The sequence below is a fragment of the Chionomys nivalis genome, chromosome 7 (assembly GCF_950005125.1).
Source record: "Chionomys nivalis chromosome 7, mChiNiv1.1, whole genome shotgun sequence".
Lineage (NCBI taxonomy): Eukaryota > Metazoa > Chordata > Mammalia > Rodentia > Cricetidae > Chionomys > Chionomys nivalis.
In genome coordinates, this window is record NC_080092.1 from 77231139 (window position 1) to 77253699 (window position 22561).

At 39.2% G+C, this 22561-nt stretch overlaps 1 protein-coding gene across 1 annotated transcript in view; it reads right to left on the bottom strand.

Moving 5' to 3' along the window:
* The window catches only part of Npepps (aminopeptidase puromycin sensitive), a 91791-nt gene that overhangs the window by 41188 nt on the left and 28042 nt on the right, over positions 1-22561 (bottom strand). Inside the window, exons 3-4 of the mRNA XM_057775653.1 lie at positions 9582-9659; positions 21-142 (exon numbers count right to left, since the gene is read on the bottom strand). Of these exons, the coding sequence (XP_057631636.1) occupies positions 21-142; positions 9582-9659 (200 nt within the window). The remainder of the gene's footprint in view (positions 1-20; positions 143-9581; positions 9660-22561) is intronic.

The following is a 22561-nucleotide window of genomic DNA, read 5'->3' on the forward strand; positions in this document are numbered from 1 at the left end:
TAACAAAGAGTAAGACATACCTCAAACTGTGTGACAGCAGCATAGCGCACCTCTCCAGTAGGGGTGGTGTATTTACTTCTGTAGAAACCTTTCATTTTGTCGTTCAGTTCTCCAACAAAATCTATCTTTAAGGTTCCTGTACCTATGATTGAAGATGAACACAAGTCTTTTTATGGAGATGTTAATAAATACAGGTATCAGAAATATGTCAAGATACTATATTCAATCGGCTATTACTATGTTCAAAGCATTTCCTTTCTCAAATACTACTTTTGGCACTGAAGAGAATACTCTACTGATTGACATAAATGGTAAACTAATCCTTCAAATGTTGTTTAGGGTGACTGATTAGAAAATAATTTCAGTAAGTTTCAAATTACCACGATATATGAAAACAAGAAAGAAAACATTATTAAATGTCTAACACATGCTTCCGTGTATGAGACTTCCAACTTTAAGGTTGGAAGTAGTGTCCCCTTTTTAGAAGAAAAATGAGGGCTGAGAATTTAAAGTGGCTTTCCAAAGGTCATCAGTAAGCAGCAAGGATGTTTTTACTTAGAATATGCTCTCTGCCAATTATACCAAGTGATTAGTCTTTTCAGATAACTTCATGCACACAAAGAGAAATGCAGCCAATTATTCTACCATTAAAGGCAGTATATTTGATCCAGATAGAACACTGATTGCATATTCTTGTAAGGAATTAAAAGAACAATTATTTGATCAATTAAAGGGCACAAAATAAACTCTCAGGATCACCTCAATCATCTCAGCACTAATACTAAAGAAAGAAATTACTAAATTGAAGCAAAAATGCAACCTAAAGACATCTATATTGTTTCAAGAGCAAAACGGGTTTTTGCCTTTAACAATCCCATTCTACACCTCACACAAATCAAGTGTCTCTCTCTCTCTCTCTCTCTCTCTCTCTCTCTCTCTCTCACTCTCTCTCTCACACACACACACACACACACACACACACACACACACACACACACACACAGCATTTTGAAAAAATGTTGACTTTGGACCTGCTCTTTCCCCATGCCTACTTATAATAAGATCAAGAGAATGTGAGTCTAACAAATTAAATACATAAGGAAAATTATTAGTCAGTCATACCAGACTTTGATATCCTAATATTTCAAATTGTCATTTTGAAATGCTATAAAGATGTCTGACATTGATTAAATGTCATTGACTTTTTCTCCTTTCATATATCTTTTTGTATGATCTTGAAGTCAAATTTCATGCCTAAAACAGAATTTGCTCTTTGGAAAGGTTCAAAGTCACATAAGTAGAAGTTTATACAATACACAAAGGACAAAAAGCACTGACTCTACTTAAAAATAAGTGCATCTACCTACCATGTGGCTAAACTCATTTTCTTATGTGTTAGTAAGTAATTTTGACAGTTATTTAAAATAGAATTTCAGAGTACAATAGCAAAGTAAGCACTTAAAATATCACATTCTTAAAATAACCATGCTGGAAAACAGCACTAACAGCTTAATTGAAGCTCAATTGTATAGATATGAAGGTTCTCTGCCACCAAGCTATATCCCAAACTCCAATCAATTCTTTAACACAAACGGCAGATTACTAGGACAATAAATATTATCACAACTATTAAGACTCTAGAAGAGTCTTATTATTGATGGGTTAATAATGGATAATAAGAATTAATAAGTACGGCTGGAGAGACGGCTCAACAGATAAGAACTGGCTACTCTTACAAAGGTCCTGAGTTCAATTCCCAGCAACCATATGGTGGCTCACAACCATCTACCGTGGAGTCAAATGCCTTCTTCTGGCATAAAGGCGTACATGTAGACAGAACACTCAAATATATAAAATAAAAATCTTAAAAAAAGAATACCTAATGTAAGAAAATAAATAAGTAGTTTATCCTCTATTCTTTACAGGAACTTATTATGTATTAACATTACTGAAGTTTTAGAAAGAAAATATAACAGATTATTTTAAATTCTATTACTCTCATTGGGAACTGACTGATGGAATTTTATGTTACAGTTCCACAGATGAAATTGGCAGTCTGCTTTCACTGTCAAGATGTTTTCTAATACAACTCTCATTCCCAGTAAGTGTACTTTCAGTCTTTCCTATTTGGAACAAAAGTGGGTTTAAAACTCATAACTAAATAAGAAAGGCGGCTTACACTTTTACTTGGTTTTAAATCTCCAAGGCCATCAAACCATAACAAGATACTGACAGTGACCACTTCCAAAGAGTGGCTTACTAAACAAAATACAAAGTATTGGAAAGGATAATTACCTGAAATTCAAACAAAACACAAGTTAAATGTTTTTTAAATCATGAATAAATTAGTTTCACATTATACAATACTAATCACAAGTATTACTATTAACATGAGTTTAATGTGAATATAGCAAAAAAGGACTTTTGGCAAATCTGATTATCAAATATCATGATGAATCAATTGCCAACTGGTCTTTAATTTTATACCTATTAACACATAAATACATTGTTTTCTCAAATTAGATACTTAATTTCAACTAATATAAAGCCAGCTTAGTGGCCCACTGCCTATACATAATCCCAGCACTTGGGCAGATCTCTCTGTGAGGCCAGCCTGATCTAAAGTTGAGAGCTCCAAGTCGCCAAAACTACATAGTGAGACCCTGTCTCAAAAAACAAAAAGTAGGGGGCTGGAGAGATGGCTCAGTGGTTAAGAGCACTGACTGCTCTTCCAGAGGTCCTGAGCTCAATCCCAGCAACCACATGGTGGCTCACAACCATCTGTAATGAGACCTGGCGCCCCCTTCTGGCATGCGGGCACACAGGGAAGGAATGCTGTACACATAATAAATAAATCTTTAAAAAATAAAAAATAAAAAAAAAAAAAAAGTAAGGCCGGGCGGTGGTGGCGCACACCTTTAATCCCAGCACTCAGGAGGCAAAGGCAGGTGAATCCCTGTGAGTTCGAGGCCAGCCTGATCTACAAGAGCTAGTTCCAGGACAGTTAGGACTGTTAGACAGGGAAACCCTGTCTCAAGAAAGGAAAAAAAAAAAAGAAGGCTAAAAACCTTAAGATTATATTTACTCAGTTATACCCAAGACCAGTTCTATAATATGATAAAAATCTGAAAAGATAAAGAACTTTTTCTTAAGACTTAGATGTTTTATTTCATCCTAATTCACAGATATTTGTGAAGTAAGACCATTATTTAAAGCAAAGAAGGACTGGGTATCTGATCCTAAGAACTTTGTTACAATTTGGAAGTCAGTGATTTTTTTTCCCAACAGACATTATCAAAGATATTCAATAATTTAAAATGTAAAATTATGTTATTATTTGTGGTCAGAGGATAACTTTCTGGAGTCACTTTCTCCTTCTGCCTTTACATAGGGTCTAGGGACTGAATTTGGGCTTGTATGGCAAATGCCTTTACCCACCGAGTCATCTTAACGGCACAATATTCAATAATTTAATAAAGTCAAACTTGCAGGATTTTCTAGCATTTTTATTGGTTGTTACATTAGCTTAAGAATTTACTGGGGCTGGAGAGATGGTTCAGCAGTAAGAGCACTGGCTGCTCATCCAGAGGACCCGAGCTGGATTCCCAGCAACCACCTGGTGGCTCTCAACTGTCTGGTACTCCAGTACCAGGAGATCCACCCTTTTGATTTCTGTAATCTCTGGACATACATATACAAGAACACGCTCATATACATAATATATATATATATATATATATATTTTGGTTTTTTGGTTTTTTGAGACAGGGTTTCTCTGTGGCTTTGGAGCCTGTTCTGGAACTAGCTCTGGTAGACCAGGCTGGTCTCGAACTCACAGAGATTCACCTGCCTCTGCATCCCAAGTGCTGAGATTAAAGGCGTGCGCCACCACCGCCCGGCTTAGATATATTTCTTAAAAGAATTATTCTGTTAGGCGATAGAGGCACTTGCCTTTAATTCCAGCACTTGGAAGGCAGAGGCAGGAGAAGGATCTCTTTGAGTTCGAGGCCAGCCTGGTCTACAAAGTGAGTTCCAGGACACACTCAAGCTACACAGAGAAACCCTATCTCAAAGAACAAAAAACAACAAAACAAAACAACAGAAAACAAGCACAAAAAAGTTCTGTTAACTTAAACTCAAACACCATACAAAATATTTTTTTTATTTATTTATTTATTTATTTATTTATTTATTTATTTATTTATTTTGGTTTTTCGGGGTAGGGTTTCTCTGTAGCTATGGAGCCTGCCCTGGAACTAGCTCTTGTAGACCAGGCTGGCCTCGAACTCACAAAGATCCGCCTGTCTCTGCCTCCCGAGTGCTGGGATTAAAGGCGTGCGCCACCACCGCCCGGCTTACAAAATATTTTATATATAAACTCAATTTCTAATACAATATGGAACAGATAAAAAACACTATGCTGAAATATAAGATACTACACAAGTAACTTTCTGTTATTATTTGAAGTGGCTTTGACATTTATCATGTGTGTTATGAATTATCAAGAATGATATAGTCTACGGTTGGAGAGATGGCTCAGTAGTTAAGAGCACTGGCTGCTCTTCCAGAAGACTCAAGTTTGATTCCCAGTACCCACAGTACTGGCAGCTCAGAACCATTTGTAACTCCAGTTACAGGGGATTTGATGCAGTCTTCTGGCCTCCTCCAGCACCAGGCCCACACATGGTGCACAAAACACCTATACACATAAAATTGTTTTTTAAAAACAATTTCAGCATATATAAATGGCTACAAGACTATTATATGGTTTCTAAGGATACAGAGAAAACTGCTTTTATTTAAGGAATGAACTGAGAGGAGAGCAAAGCAAAATTTCATTTAGGTAGCATATAAATTTTCAAACAATGTAGCACAGCAATAACTCTCTGTCAAAATAAATAAAAAATAAGATAAATCAGGAGTAGGGATGTAAGAACATAACTCAGTGGTAAGGGCATTTGTCTGGCATGTGTAAGCTTTAGGTTCAGGTCACAATTGAGTGTAGGGATTGAATTCTCAGCTCAAGTTGAGCATGATGGCCCATACCCAGTACTTAGGAGGCAGAGGCATTTCTGTGTTTGAGGCCAATATGGTGTACCTACCATATTGTAGCCCAGGCAGAACTACACAGACTGCTTCAAACAAACAAAAACAGTAACACACAGACACACACACATATGCGCGCATGCACAAACAAAAACAAAACGAAAACCTAAGCAGAATATAGCAGCATAGACCATAACACCAGCATTTGTGAGGCAGAGGCAAGTTTAAAGTCAGTCTGGCTCACATAGGAAGATTCAATTCAGCCAGAGGAACACAGCCTAGACCTACCACAAAAACAGAAAGTGCCAGATCCCAGCACTCAGAAGGCAGGTGGGTCTCTGTGAATTTAAGGCCAGCCTGGTCTAACTGGTCTAAGGAGTACTAGGAGGGCAAAGACTATCTAGAAAACAAACAAACAAACAAAAAAAAAACTCAAAAACAAAACAAACAACAAGAGAGAAAGAGAAAGACGGGGGGGGGGGGGGACACAGGGACAGAGAGAGAGAGAGAGAGAGAGAGAGAGAGAGAGAGAGAGAGAGAGAGAGAGAGAGGAGAGAGAGGAGAGAGAGGGAGGGAGGGTATAAACAAAGACACAAACTACAAAGCATGATGTAGCAGAAACAGACTTTTGCTTGCTCTATTTATTTTTGAACTGGAGTATGATGCCCAGGCAGGGCTGGCACTAAAGGAGAACTGGCTGGAAAGTTATCCTCCTGTCTCCACCTCCCATCTAGCTTCATCTGGCTATTTATGTGGGTCCTGGAGATCAAACTGAGGTTGTCAGACTTCTCATATGTAGCAAACCCGTATTTTCTCACATTTCTTTTCTTTTTTCATTTTATTGGCAACAGAGATTAAATCCGAGTCGTTGAGCATGATAATTAAGTTCCACCTCTCCCCTTTTCTTGTAAGAGTTTTTTTTTTTTTGATTACTTGAGCTTGATATTAGTTGATTAATTTTCGATCTTTCTTTTGGTTTTTTTTTTCGATCTTTTAAGTAAATATCCATATGTTTTGATATGCTGCACATTTCTTATTCAGTTCAAAATATTTTCTAGGCCGGGAGGTGGTGGCGCATGCCTTTAATACCAGCACTCGGGAGGCAGAGGCAGGCGGATCTCTGTGAGTTCGAGACTAGCCTGGTCTACAAGAGCTAGTTCCAGGACAGGCTCCAAAGCCACAGAGAAACCCTGTCTCGAAAAACCAAAAAAAAAAAAAAAAAAATTCTATTATTATTTTAGATGGAGTCTTACTAGTTTTCTCACGATGGTCTCAAACTCCCTGGTTCTCATTCTAGCTTCTTAAGTAGCCAGGACTACAAATACAGGCCACCATGTCTAGGTTTTCTAAGTTTCTTCCCTTTTATATATTTTTGCAGTACTGGGGACTGCACTTGGCCTTGCACACACTAACCAAATGCTCTGCTATTTTAACTTTCCAAACAAGTTTTGATTCACTTATTCAATATGTGAAAAGGAAAAATATTTCTATTATTTTTTTTCTTTTCTTTGGAACAGAATTTCTCTATATGGTTCTGGTTGTCCTGGGGCTCACTCTGTAGACCATGGCCTGAAACTCAAGAGATCCACCTGCCTCTGCCTCCCAGGTGTTGGGATTTAAGGCATGCGTCACCACACCCGCTTTGCTATTGATTTCTAATACTGTCACAGTATACGTGGAATATGCAATGATGTTCCAGACAGTCAGAGCTGGTATTCAGAGAAACCCTGCCTACAAATGAATGAATGAATGAATGAATGAACCAACCAATGCATGCAAAATATAGTCCCTTAATGGTACACACTTCTTTTGCGTGGGAAGGCTGGAATGAGATGGTTCAGCAGTTAAGAGCACTGGCTGCTCTTCCAGATGACCCAGGTTTGATTTTCAGCATTCACATGTCATACAATCATCTGTAAATCCAGTTCTAGGGGATCTGACCATCTCTTCTGGCTTCCACTGGCATCAAGCACACACTTAGTGCAAAGTCATATGTGCAGGCAAAACACTCTTATACATAAAATTACCTTTTGTTTTGCTTTGTTTTTTTGAGACAGAATCGCTCTATGTGGTCCTGGCTGCCCTGGAGCTCACTATGTGGATCATGATAACCTCCAATCACAGAGACCCTCCTATCTCTACCCTAGAGTGCAGGGAGTAAAGGCATTTGCCAGACCAAAATGTTTCATTTTTGTGAAGTAATAGCTCACATTTTAAACTGATACAGCAGCCCCAGGCTAAAAGTCCTAGCTAGTGTGTCCTCTATAAGTACCCAGAAACCAAAGATTCAACTCTGATGTTTTTTCTTTTCTTTTTTTTTCTTTCCCTCAAGACAGGATTTCTCCTTGTAGCCCTGGCTGTCCTGGAACACACTCTGTAGACCAAGTTGCTCTCAAACTCAAAGAGATCCTACTTCTGCCTCCTGAGTGTGGGAGGTGTGAGCCCCCACCCAGTCTCCAAAGGTGTATTTTTGTAGATTGAAATCTCCTGTGTTTAATTCAAAGAGATTTCTTAATTTATTCTTTAATTTTAAAAATAACATTTATGAGCCGGGCGGTCCACACGCCTTTAATCCCAGCACTCGGGAGGCAGAGGCAGGCGGATCTCTGTGAGTTCGAGGCCAGCCTGGTCTAAAAGAACTAGTTCCAGGACAGGCTCCAAAGCTACAGAGAAACCCTGTCTCGAAAAACCAAAAACAAACAAACAAACAAAAAAAATTATCTATGTATTCTGTCAGTCAGGTGGGAAGGGAGAAGAGTGCCATGGCTTGGAGGCCAGGGCACAGCTTGCAGAAATCAGTGTTCTTCTCTCTGATTGGGTCCCAGAGTCAAATCAATTACAGTAAGCAGGCTTGGTGACAGGTACCATCTTGCTTGCTGAATTTATTCCTTTCATAAAATCTTCCCATTTTTTCTGTTCTTTAATTTTTCTTTTATAAACTATTTGGCTTTTGGATCTGATAGACTGGTTCTCAGTTTTCCTATTTTTCTGTTTTGCATTTCTTTGCTTTTTCCTGTAGTTTGAGACATATTCGATTTCATTTTCTGAAACTTTTACTTAAAAGGAGAAGGCAGAGGTGTAAAGATGACTCAGACTTAAAATGACTGGCTGCTCTACCAGAGGATCAGGATTCAATTGCCAGCACCCACATATTGGCTCACAAACTTCTATGACTGTGACTCCAGTCCTAGGGGATCCAACATGCTCTTCTGGCCACTGTGGGTACTGCATGCATGAGGTACACATACAAACATGCACACGTGTATACATATGTTCAAGCAAAACACCCATACACAGCCGGGCGGTGGTGGCGCACGCCTTTAATCCCAGCACTTGGGAGGCAGAGGCAGGCGGATCTCTGTGAGTTCGAGACCAGCCTGGTCTACAAGAGCTAGTTCCAGGATAGGCTCCAAAACCACAGAGAAACCCTGTCTCGAAAAAAACCAAAAAAAAAAAAAAAAAAAAAAAAACCCATACACATAAAAATAAATATATTTTTAAAACATTTATTTCATCATAGTATGACTTCCAAAAGTTACACTATGTGTATGCACAGATACATACATTTCACTCATACACAAACACACACACCAATTTGTTAAAAATTTAAAAATTTCTGGAAAGCAGAAATAAAAACAACAGCTGGGTAAATATTCAGACATAATCCAGACATCTACAGACTAAACAGGGAGGAGGTACTAGGATGGGGTCTGGCCTATCCCAGGTGACCTTCTGATCCTCCTGCTCCTATTTCTCAAGTGCTAGGATTACAAGTGTGAGCCACTATATCCAGCTGAGCATCATGCTATTTGTACTATTTTAGAGACAGGATCCATCAACCTGATATATACTTTAGAGTTTTAAAATCTGTATTATAATAAGCACTTTATTATATTAATAAGAATTAACAAACTTTTACTGCTAAATATATTTCACTTATGATACATCGCAATGAATGTTAACTCAGTGTTGAACAAATATTAATTCTAATTCTTTCACCAACATATGCCAAAGAGTAACATACCAACAAATCTTCCCTTCTGTGCCCTCACTAGCAAAATCTCTCTCTCTGGTTGTACACCAGAATCATAAGTGGAGCACTGTCCGCAGAGATTTCAACCAGCAGCAGATGGAGCTAAGTAAATATATTTTTAAGAAATAGAAACCAAGCTGGACATGGTGGCAAATGCCTTTAAATCAAGAACTAAGGAGGCCAAGCAGGCAGATTTCTGTGAGTTGGAGGCCAGTCTGATCTACAGAATGAGTTCTAGGAATCCTATCTTGAAAAACAAATAAAATGAAACAATTAAAAATTAAACACCTTATTCAATAGTAAGTGATACTTAGCCTTTCATCCAGTTTTCTGTGTAAGTAAAATACAAACAGAAATTTGAAACTTTAATTTTCAGAACCCAGAACTTTTAGGGAGAGAGAAGTCAACACTTTAATCTGTGAGCAACGCTCAGGACAAGGATGGTACAGGTCCCTGGGGAGTTAACACACACAGTTTCTGTGGATTTCAGAGAGTCTCTCACCTGTCTGGAGAGTACTAGGAAAAGACAGGGTGACTTTCTCATCTTCATTCTGATAGTTAAATCCTGTAGCATGGATTTCTGGAAAGAAAAAGGACAGAAATGACTTGACAAATCTGAGTATGCTGAAAAGAACAAATGTAGACTTCGCAGTCAACACCTTCAATACAATTTCTACTGAAACGAATGAAATATGCTTGTTTTGTGAGACAGTAAGGTCTGGCTAGACGCCCTGTTACTATGTAGCCCAGGCTGATCTTGATCTCATAGCAATCCTGCCTTAGCCTTCCTTTTTTCTTGTTTGTGTTTTGGAGATGAAGTTTTACTATGCGGCTCTGGCTGGCCTGGAATTCAGAGATTCTGTGCTGGGATTAAAGGTGTGTGCTACCCTACTGGGCAAAATGCAACATTCACAATTTAGTTAATCAAGTTTCAATAATGAGTAAAATATTCTCCTTAAAAAGAAATACTCGTGGGCTGAGATGGTTCAATGGGTAAAGGCAGTTGCTGTACAAGTGACTGGTAATAATAGTTCAAAATTCTCAGAATTTATAATGCAAAAGTAGGAGAGTACCAACTCTGCAAAACTGTCCTCTGACCTACACATATACATACACACGAGCACGCACATGTGTACACACACGTGTGAAATTTTAAAAAATAATTATATTTCTTTACAAATCTGCCATCTTTGGTGATGTAAGGAAAATAGGATTACTACAAATGATAGTTTTCTTTTCTATTTATACATTTATATTGTGCTCATTTTGTGAGATAGGGTGTTATATGACATTTTGATTGCACTCTGACACACCTGAGATTGACAATAAAGTTTGTTTTGAATCAAAGAGTGGAGCTAATTACTGCTGACCAAAATTGGCAAAGGAGGCTTTGAAGGGCCGAGGACAGATAGGAAGTAGTAGGGTGGCACTGAGTCTCAGCCTTTTTGGACGGAGGAACAAAAGACACAGGACATCACTGGCAGCTTCTCCATTGCATCTCTGATCATTCAGGTTCTTACCCCATAACTGACTCCCAAGATTTTTTTTAAATATTTATTTACTTATTGTGTATACAGTGTTCTGCCTACATGTATGCCTGCAGGCCAGTAGAGGGCACCAGATCTCATTACAGATGGTTGTGTGCCACCATATGGTTGCTGGGAATTGAACTCAGGACCTCTGGAAGAGCAACCAATGCTCTTAACCACTGAGCCAACTCTCCAGCCCCCGACTCCTGTGATTTTATTGATAAAGAATAATTATATAAATGCATCATCAGGGTCTTGCTCTAAAGCCCAAACTATCCTTCAGCTAACAATTCTGTTGCCTCAGCTTCCAGAGTTGTGAAGTCTTGTGAGACTTCTAATTCTTAAGAGACTGTGGTATTACTTTCTATGCTGCACCGACTCATGAATCTTTAGAAGACCTAGTACAGTGCCAAGAATTCACTGTTAAAGATATCATAAAAGGGTTGGAGAGATGGATCTGAGATGACTGCTCTTTCAGAGGTCCTGAGTTCAATTCTCAGCAACCACATGGTGGCTCACAACCATCTTTTTTTTTTTTTTTTTTTTTTTTAAATTTTCGAGACAGGGTTTCTCTGTAGCTTTTGGTTCCTGTCCTAGAACTAGCCTTGTAGACCAGGCTGGCCTCGAACTCAAAGAGATCCGCCTGCCTCTGCCTCCCGAGTGCTGGGATTAAAGGCGTGCGCCACCACCACCCAGCTGCCTTCAACCATCTTAATGAGATCTGGTGCCCTCTTCTGGAGAATAGGCATACATGCAGGCACTGTACACATAATAAATAAATAAAAATACTAAAAAAAAATACATCATGAGAGTCTTGCACACCCATCCCTGCAAGATAAGTAACAATGTAAACTCTGATAGAAATTACACCCTCTTCTGGATTCTTTGCTCTTAGATTTTACAGAAATAAATAAAATAATAACATGAACAGATACATTAAGACTCCAGTTATTAAGCTTCCACCGACCAGGAGGCAGAAGAAACTGCTTAATTTAATGCTACTTAAGGATGCTGACTTGATACACTAAGAATCCATGAACCAGTTCCAACCAACACATCCCAAGAATACTCCAAATAAAAATAACGGTTAAAGTTAGGGCTTTAATAAGCACATGAAAAGATGCTCTGTATTAAACAAACAAACAGACAAAAAAAAAAAAACGAATTCAAACCCACGATGATGACTATAACTAAAATTATAGACGTATCTAGGGAGGCTGTAGAGAAACTGAAGCCCACATATATTTCTGGTAGAACATAAAATGGTAGATATCTAGTAAACAGTTTGGTACTTCATCAAAAAGGTTAAATATACAGCTACCTGATGATGGAGCAATCCCATTCCCCTATGTGTTTTCTCTCTTTTTCTCTATCTCTCTATATCTCACTCTGAAGAACTATTTCTACACAAAGACTTGTATATCTATGCATGTGTGTGTATATATATATATACAAATGTTCATAATGTTATTAATACTTCCAAAGTGGGGTTTCTGTTACCAAATGTCCATAAACAAATGAATAGATAAAATGTGAATAACAATGAACTGCTATTTAACAATAAAAAGAAATGAGGTGCTGTGACACAAGATGGCTCAATGGGTAAAGGGACATGTCACCATACCCGACAATCTGAGCAGGATCCCTGAAACCCACATGGTAGAAGGAGAAAACCAGTGACTGAGAGTTGTCTGACACATATGTTCTGGGTTTTAGGCCACCTTTCCAGCCAAATAACTGAATACTGAAAACAAAGAACAGGGAGGAAGAGAGGCAAAGAAAGGAGCGCCTTAATGTGGATCAACTTTGAAAGAGGGTCTCATGCAGCTCAAACTGGACTTGACCTTGCTTTGTGTAACCTAATTCTCCTGCCTCAATATTTCAAAACAAGGGTCAAAAGCATGAGAGCAAGCTCAACTAATGCTCCTCTAAGATTTTTGTCTTGTCATTCTGTGAGTACTTGCATGTATGTGTGCATGTGCGTGTGCGTGTGTGTTGTAGAGGCTAAGTCAATATCAAGTGTCTTTCTGAATAATTCCACCTTAATTTTTTGGGTGGTTTGGTTTGGTTTATTTTCTTTCTAGACAGGGTTATACTATGTAGTGCTGGCTGTCCTGGAACTCACTACAAACTCTGTCCAGTGCTGGGTGGGATTAAAGGTGTGTTTAAAGGGTTTCTCACTAACCTTGGAACTTACTGATTTGGTTAGGTTGGCTTTCAAAGATTCATCTGTCTCTGCCCACCCAGTTCCTAGGTTACTGAAGTGTGAGTGCCCTGCCTGGCTTATTACATGGGTGCTGGGATCCAAACTCAAGCCCTCACATGGCAGTTTATTCAGTAAATCCACCCTATTGTAATAAGTCCATCCTATTGTTTGTCTTATTATTAACAGTGGTCTGCATGCGTGCACCAGGTCCTATTACAGATGGTTGTGAGCCACCATGTGGTTGCTGGGAATTGAACTCAGGACCTTTGGAAGAGCAGGTAGTGCTCTTAACCACTGAGCCATCTCTCCAGCCCATATTATTTGTCTTTTTTTTAAAGCACCCTACTACTGAGCAACATCCCCAGTCCCTATGAACTTGAAACTGAATATGTACCAAGTTAAACAAGATATATATAAAGGAAATTCATATGAAATGTCTAGAATAGGGTAAGGGTTAGGAAGATGGGAGGTTAAGGGTGCTCAGTAGCAGAATGTTTGCCTTATATATGCAAGGCCCTGTGTTTAATTCCAAGTATCCCCCAAACACACACACACACAAAAGTCTAGACACAACTGAAGATGATGGTACATACTTAGAATTTTTGCCCTTAGGAGGTAGGTGCAGAAGAATCAGAAGTTCAAGGCCACCCTTTGGTACAAGTTTGAGATAACTGTCTTAAAAAAATAATAAGAAGAATTTTAAAAATTAAATGAGTGGCAGATTAAGGGGAAATGGGCAATAAGTACTTTCTTCTTGGAGCTGTGAAATATTAACTGTGTCTGCTGATGGCCATACAGTGTCTGTGAACAACTAAAAGCTGTTGAAATCTATGCACTTTATTCATTTTTAAAATGTTTGACTCTGGGGCTGGAGAGATGGCTCAGTGGTTAAGAACAGACTGTGTTAGTATTCAGGCATCTGTATGGCCTGACCTTGGGGTATACATCCTCATCTGTAGCCACTAAGAGCACCACAAGTGCCACATTCAATATGTTCCCTTTTAAAGGAACTCTGCCCACCTCCCATCCCTCCCTTTTTCTGTCTCTGTCCATCTGTCCACCCATCCATGCATGTGTTTCTCTCTCTTTCCCTCTCCTCTATTCTCTTCTGTCCCTAGAGGCAGATCTCCTTTCCTCCCTTTTTCTATTCACTTTCCTTCAATAAAAACCCCTGCACCTGAGCTGTCGCATGGTACCTTTCTCTCTCGCACCACATATTTATATATATATTGTACATATTTATTATATGTACAATATTCTGTCTGTGTGTATGCCTGAAGGCCAGAAGAGGGCACCAGACCCCATTACAGATGGTTGTGAGCCACCATGTGGTTGCTGGGAATTGAACTCAGGACCTTTGGAAGAGCAGGCAATGCTCTTAACCTCTGAGCATCTCTCCAGCCCCTCCCAAGTTATTATTAATTATTACAAACTACTTAGGATAATATAGAAACACAGTTTACTACTTAGTTACCTATTACAATCAAACTTGTCATGTTATGTTTTGAAGGTCAGAGATATGTTTTAGATAGACTTCAAATACTTCAGAGATCTACTGAATATGGCATTTAAGATGTTTTAAAAACATAGGTTCTTCCTTTAATCCCAGCACTTGAGAGGCAGAGGCAGAGGCAGGCGGATCTCTGTGAGTTCGAGACCAGCCTGGTCTACCAGAGCTAGTTCCAGGACAGGCTCCAAAACCGCAGAGAAACCCTGTCTCGAAAAACCAAAAAAAAAATAAACCAAAAAAAAAACAAACAAACAAACAAAAAAACCAAAAAACATAGGTTCTTTCTTTCTTTTTTTTTATGACAATGACACATGCCTGTTCCTGGCAGCATCAATATGCTTTGGAGAAGATGATGAGCATCAAAGAAACTCCATATGGAGTTTACTTTCTCTGTGGCAAAAGTTAGCCACTGGGCATGAAAGTGCCCTTGCCTCAACTGTTGACAGTATGTTGTCCAAATTGGACAAACAGGCACAAAGAAAATGACTGTCGCCGGGCGGTGGTGGCGCACGCCTTTAATCCCAGCACTTGGGAGGCAGAGGCAGGCGGATCTCTGTGAGTTCGAGACTAGCCTGGTCTACAAGAGCTAGTTCCAGGACAGGCTCCAAAACCACAGAGAAACCCTGTCTCGAAAAAAAAACCAAAAAAAAAAAAAAAAAAAAAAAGAAAATGACTGTCAAACTTTGCCAAGACACAGCAGGACAGACCTTCAGAATACCCTGCTGGCCTGAAGGGATGGCTCAGCTGTTAAAGATTAGGCTCACAGGGCTGGAGAGATGGCTCAGAGGTTAAGAGCATTGCCTGCTCTTCCAAAGGTCCTGAGTTCAATTCCCAGCAACCACATGGTGGCTCACAACCATCTGTAATGAGGTCTGGTGCCCTCTTCTGGACAGCAGGCATACACACAGAATATTGTATACATAATAAATAAATAAATATTAAAAAAAAAAGGCCGGGCGGTGGTGGCGCACGCCTTTAATCCCAGCACTCGGGAGGCAGAGGCAGGCGGATCTCTGTGAGTTCGAGACCAGCCTGGTCTACAAGAGCTAGTTCCAGGACAGGCTCCAAAACCACAGACAAAACCACAGAGAAACCCTGTCTCAAAAAAAAAAAAAAAAAAAAAATTAAAAAAAAAGAGATTAGGCTCACAACCAAAGATTTAAGAGTTTGGTTCCCAGCACCCACAACTGTCCCTTCAGGGTTTTTTTTTTTTTTTTTTTTAAAAGAATACCCTGCTTCACAGAAAAGTCTGTCAGCTAGGCCTGTAGGCTGAAGATGGATGCCCCAATGTTACAGAGGAACCCTGAATGACTGACTGTCCAGGCAGCCAGCTGTTTCTGTCATTTCTCACATTTTTTGTAAGTCAACTGTTTGCACTTCCTGCTTATTTAGGTAATATTATTTCCTTCTCGGGTCTCTGAGGGAACAGAAGACCAGATAGTTATAATTACAGTTTTCCTTAGTTATGATAAAAGATGAATTAGCTATAAAACTTTAGGCTCATAAAGATTAAGATAGATGATAGAATATTTAATTTTGCCAAATACAAATTGATTAGATATTGTAACTGTAATTCTTACTTGATAACTGCTTTGTTATAAGTAATTTTACTATGTTAAAGTAAAAACCTTTCTTTTTGATTAGACAGAACGGGAGATATGCTGTGGGATCCTGCATACTGTGATTATGTGTTGCTCTCATTTGGTTGATAGAGCCAGGCGGGAAATTCAAGCAGAGATACAAGTGTTCTTGGACGGGGTCAGGAGACACCATCCAGCCACCCAAGGAACAACATGTCAGCAGATCAGTAAAAGCCACAAGTCACATGGCAATACATTGATTAATAGAAATGAGTTAATTTAAATTGTAAGAGCTAGTTAATAATAAGCCTGAACCATCAGCTAAGCATTTATAAGTAATAATAAGCCTCTGAGTGGTTATTTGAGAACTGCCAGCTGGAGAAAAAGCTTGAGTACTGGGATTAAAGGCATGCGCTATCACTGCCTGACTAAAAGTAAAATCTTTACAAAGCAGTCTTTTAAATTCAGACTCTGAAAGACCTTTCATCGATCCCCTAAATAAACCTTCATTTTACAGATTAAAAAAAATAGAAAATGAAGTTAAGCATATGATGAAGAATGCATGGCTAGACTAAATTTTAGATGCCACCTTGTAATTATTTCTAAAATTCTTTATATAGTCCTAAAATTGCATCTAAATTTAAACAGATACCTAAAATTTTGGTCTATAGAAAATTGTTATCTATTAGTACAAAAACTAAAAACATGCTTTAAAGTGATTCCATAGAATACAATTACACTAACCTGAAGGAAAGGCAATTATCACCTCAACACCTAAAAATGTTTACTTCTGCGATGTGTGGTCATATACACTAACCACCTCAGCACTTGGGAGGCAAAGGCAAGAGGGTCATGATGAATCCGAGGTCAGCTTGGAATGATAGTGAGACACTGTCTCAAATGATCAAACAAACAAGAAAACAATATTCTTTTCTGTTGTGTGTGGCATGTACGTGTGCACATGAAGACCAGAGGGCAACACTGGGTGTCTTCCTGCTTCACTCTCCACTTCATGTTTGTGACAGTCTCTTCCTGAACCTGCAGCTCATAATGTGGCTATAATGGCGGGTCATGACCTTCAAGTCCATTTTGATGTGAGTGCTATGGATCTGAGATCAAGTCCTCACAACTGTGCAGCAAGTACTTTACCAACTAACTAAGCCACCTCCCCAGACAAAGATCTCTTCTAAGAGAAATCAGGATGATGGTAGCTTTGAGGTGTTGCTACTAAAAACCAATTTGTTCTTATAAATCTACAGAAATATTTCAAACTGGCAAGATGTTAATGAAATGTCTGAGAACAGAACAAGCCAGTGCTGTATTGCTACACTCCACTCCACAATAAATGGTTCCAACTCTAAGTACAACTAGCTAAATAACTACCAAGGAATCAAACTCCCCGTAAAGTTTCTTCAGAAAAGAGCGGCCACATATTTGAATTCATTTATCTATTTATTTATTAAATATTTATTTATTAAGTATACAGTATTCTGTCTGCGTGTATTCCTGCAGGAGGGCACCAGATCTCATTACAGATGGTTGTGAGCCACCATGTGGTTGCTGGGAATTGAACTCAGGACCTTTGGAAGAGCAGGCAGTGCTCTTAACCTCTGAGCCATCTTTCAGCCCCTTATTTTTTTATTTATTGGTTGATTGATTGATTGATTGTTTTTTGGGACTGAGTTTCTCTGTGTAACAGTCCTGGCTGTCCTGGAGCTCACTTTGTAGACCAGGCCTGTCTCTGCCTACTGAGTGCTGGGATTAAAGTCGTGTACTACCACTGCCCAGCTGAATTTTTTAAAAAGTATCTTGTATTATCAGAACCATGCATTCATTTTATGCTGAGCGGATGTAAGTCGAGCATTCTGTAACCCAAAATCAAAGTCTGTGATGCTCTTAAGCTCAAAATAAACAGTCAAAGCAAAAATGAAAGAGTCCTCAACTTTATTAGCCATCAAGGAAATATAAAATAAATTTACCATGACTTCCCAGCACTTGGGAGGCAGAGGCAGGCGGATCTCTGTGAGTTCGAGACCAGCCTGGTCTACAAGAACTAGTTCCAGGACAGGCTCCAAAACCACAGAGAAACCCTGTCTCGAAAAACCATAAATAAATAAATAAATAAATAAATAAATAAATAAATAAATAAATAAATTTACCATGACTGATCACTATACACAGGTATTTAGGTTTTTCCCAATGGCACTAGCTCATAACTCCATTCCTCAAGTAGGTATTAGTTAAGCATAATTTAATCCTCCCTGCCTTTCTTTGTCACCTCCATTTCAGAAAAGAATGCTACATGGAGATGCCAAGAGGAATCTGGACAGGCCTTTCTGGATTTTCTCACCAATTCCACTAGCATTAGATATGAAGCAGTCACCACAAAAACCCAAAAGGAAGCCAGGAAATGGTAGTACACATCATTAATCCCAGCACTTGGGAAGCAGAGGCAGGTGGATCTCTGTGAGTTCAAGGTCAGCCTGTTCAACAGAAGAGAAATCCAGGACCTGCGGGCAGTTACACACACACACAAAAAAAAACCCTGTCTCGAAAAAGAAAAAAACAAAACCCCACAAGGACAGAGTTCAGAGAGCTTCCAGAAAAGAGTAATTCCTAGACAATAATGAACCTGTAGTGATATTTTATTTACATTTTAATAATTATGTAAAGCTTGCCTAAAGATCAGAAGGGCAAAGCTAAGTCACTTAGAGGTCAGGCAGTGGTGGCATACGTCTTTAATCCCAGGATTTGGGAAAAAGAGGCAGATGGATCTCTGGGCTACACAAGATCAATGCAGAAACAAATCCAGGTGGTGGTGCCTCACACCTTTAATCCCAGTCCTAGGGAGTCATGCCTTTAATCACTAGAGGGAATGTAAATGGGGAGGAGAGAAAGGCTCAAGCTGCTTAGTCTGTGGTCAACCTGCCTTAGTAGAGTCTTCTCTAGTGGTTTGGCTGCTTTCCTTTTCTGGTTTTTTGGATTGAACCCCAACATCTGTCTCTATGTTTTTATTAGTCATGCTACATGAACCTTCCTCCACATTTTGTTTTGTCTTGTGTTTTAAAGAGTTTCGCTATGTAAGCCAGACTGGCTTTGAACTCACAGAGATCTGTCTGCCTCTGCCTCTGCCTCCCAACTACTGCTGATACCATCCGTGTTCTTTGTAATAAACCAGTATATCTCTTAGAGCTGTGAGTTGCTGAAGCCAGATTAATCAAAACTAAAGAGGTAGCCAGTGGTGGTGGTGCACACCTTTGATCCTGGCACTTGGCAGAGGAAGGAGGAATCTGAGTTCAAGGCCAGTCTGATCTACAGAGCTAGTTTCAAGACAGTGAACACTACACAGAAAAAGTCTGTCTCAAAAAAATTTAAAAACTGGGGCTGGAGAGATGGCTCAGAGGTTAGGAGCACTAACTGCTCTTCCAGAGGTCCTGAGTTCAATTCCCAGCAATCACATGGTGGCTTACAGCCATCTATTAATGAGATCTGGTGCCCTTTTCTGCAATGCAAGCATACACAGAAGGAATGTTGTATACATAATAAATAAACCTAAAAAAAAAAAAAACAAAAACAAAAACAAAAGAAGCAACAGAAGTATGTCTGTTTAAAAAAAAATTTTTTAGGGGCCGGAGAGATGGCTCAGAGGTTAAGAGCACTAATTGCTCTTCTTAGAGGTCCTCAGTTCGATTCCCAGCAACCACATGGTGGCTCGCAACCATCTGTAATGAGATCTGGTGCCCTCTTCTGGCCTGCAGTCATACACGGGGGCTGAATACTGTGTATATAATAAATAAATAAAACTTTAAAAAAAAAATTTAGCTGGGAGGTGGCTGGAGAGATGGCTCAGAGGAATAGAGCACTGGCTGCTCTTCCAGAGGTCCTGAGTTCAATTCCCAGCAACCACATGGTGGCTCACAACCATCTGTAATGAGGTCTGGTGTCCTCTTCTGTACTGCAGGATACATGAAGGAAGAAACCTAGATACATAATAAATAAAACTCTTTAAAAAAAATTTAGCCGGGCGGTGGTGGCGCAAGTCTTTAATCCCAGCACTCGGGAGGCAGAGGCAGGCAGATCTCTGTGAGTTGGAGGCCAGCCTGGTCTACAGAGCTAGTTCCAGGACAGGCTCCAAAGCTACAGAGAAACCCTGTCTCAAAAAACAAAACAAAAAAACAAAAAACAAATTTAAAAACAAAACAAACAAACAAAAATGAAGAGGTTGTTGGGATACCTGAAATAGTTGAAGATTAGAAGCACAAGGTAAAACCACCCAGGTTTGCAACTTGTATCTGATGAGAGGGGCAGTAAATATCTTGGGAACTGAACTCTCCATCTATAGGACCTGATAAGAACTATAGGTAGATGGCATAGAACAGAATAGGATTAAGTGATACTCAGCTGGTACCCCTTTTACTGAATTGCTTGTTTTCTGGGAGGAAAAAGCCCACAAGTCTTGAGGTCACCATTTTCTGTCTTGTGATATGATGTAGCTCATTTATCTTTCCAAATAAAATATGGGTACCAAGAATGTTGAAATTAGCTGGGTGTGGGGGATCAATGCTTTTTTGGTGGCAGGGAGTGAGATGGGGTCTCTTCACATAGGTCTGATGGTCCTGGAACTCACTATGTAGACTAGGCAGGACCTTAACTCGGAGATGTGCCAGCCTCTGCTACCTGGTGCACTTGGCTCACAAATTTGATCCCAATATTCAGGAAACAGATAGACAGATCTTTGCATTTAATACCAACCTGATTTACATAGCCAGTACTACGGTTACACAGTGAGACTCTGATTCAAAAGAAAAAAATGAAAAGAATGAGTCTTGGAACCAGGTAGTGGTGGTGCATGTCTTTAATCCCAGCATTCAGGAGGCAGCAGCAGACACACCTGTGTTTGAGTCCAGCCAGGGCTACCCAGAAAAAAAACCCTGTTTCAAAAAACCAAAAAAAAAGAAAAAGAATGAGTGTTGAGATTTCCTTGGGGTTGTGTTGTTTTGATTTTTCTTTTTTATCATTTTATTGTTGCCTTTGTTTTCCTTCAGTGCTGGGGCTTAAGCTTAGAAACTAGTGGATGCTAGGAGAGCTTTGGCTTTCGTTCTCACATAACAGCTAGATAAAGTTTCTAGATACAGTAGCAAATATCTGTAGAAGGGATGAATGAATTCATAAAGCAGTAAGTGATTAGGCCATGGAGTTCATCCTTTAAGCTGTACTAATGAAAACTACCTTTACTAATTCAACTGACCTGCCTGGCAGGAAAACATGCATTTTTAAAGGGACACTTGTGTGTTCCCCTTTGGCTACTAAACATTGGAAGAATGAACTCCAATAAATCAGAATTTCCTCAGCAATCCCCTGTGGAGAAAAGTCTGAAGACATTAGGAGAAACTAGTCTCAAGGAGAAAGATTTACAACAAAAAGATGATTGTGGAAATAGAAACTTGAAGGAGAGACTTGGGCATGGAACCACAGTGAAGCTAGACTGCTTAGTTGTGCCTATTTTCTCTTTTAGTTTGATTTTCCTTTTAATGGTTTTTATTGCGACAGGGTTTAGCCCTGGCTGTCCTGAAACTTGTTCTGTAGACCAGGCTGGCCTTGAACTTACAGAGATCCTCTTGAGTGCTGATATTAAAGGAGTTCGAGACCATACCCAGCTAGTTATACATATTATATACATTCTTCCCTTCTATCTAAACCTTACCTGCAAGTTAAAATCGCAACGATAAGAATGGAGAAATTGCTGGTTCTCTTTGTCCTTCTTCTTAATGTGACAACACTGAGTAAATCTTTTCGGGCTTTACTCTATTAGTTTGGCTCCTTTAATTGGTTTATCAAGGATAGGTGGCCAAACCTGGTTTGTTGGAACACCCCTAAATCTGGTAACGCTAATTTTTCTTTTTTGGTTTCTTCGAGACAGGATTTCTCTGTGTAGCAGTGGCTGTCCTAGAACTTGATCTGTAGACCAGGCTGTCACAGAGATCCACCTGCCTCTACCTCCTGAGTGCTGGGATTAAAGGCCGTGCCACCACCAACTGGGTAACACTGGTGTTTTATGAATTAAGTTAATAAAATTTCAAGTTGTAATCTATTGTATTCTGCTTCAAACACTTATAACAGATAGTATTTGGTATGAAACTATTAGATTGTTCAAAAAATAGAAAAACATTAATACTAAAAATGAATATAAAAAAATCTAAAGAAAGAGCCAAATCTAGTGGGGCACGCCTATTTCCAAAAACAAATAAACAAAAGACTAAATAATATGCATCATCAAAGAAAAATGTTCTGAAGCAAAATAAGCAATGACTCAAAGATATTTTTACATTAGTACTAACATTAATAGACTTATAACAACTAGCATTACATTTAGTTACAGTTTACATTCATATTTTATGAGATTTATGTGCTAAAGGAAATACCTTATAGTCACATTTTAAATGTACACATCTAAATTAAATCTTGTGGGGTCCTGAGAGATGCCCCGGTAATTAGAAGCACTTGCTGTTCATGAAAAAGACCCAAGCTCAATACTCAGCACTCACATGGTAGTAGTTCACAACTGCCTATTCCAGATAACACAATGCCCTTTTCTGGACTCTTTGGGCATCAAATACACAGATACACACATACATCCACACGCGTGCACACACACAC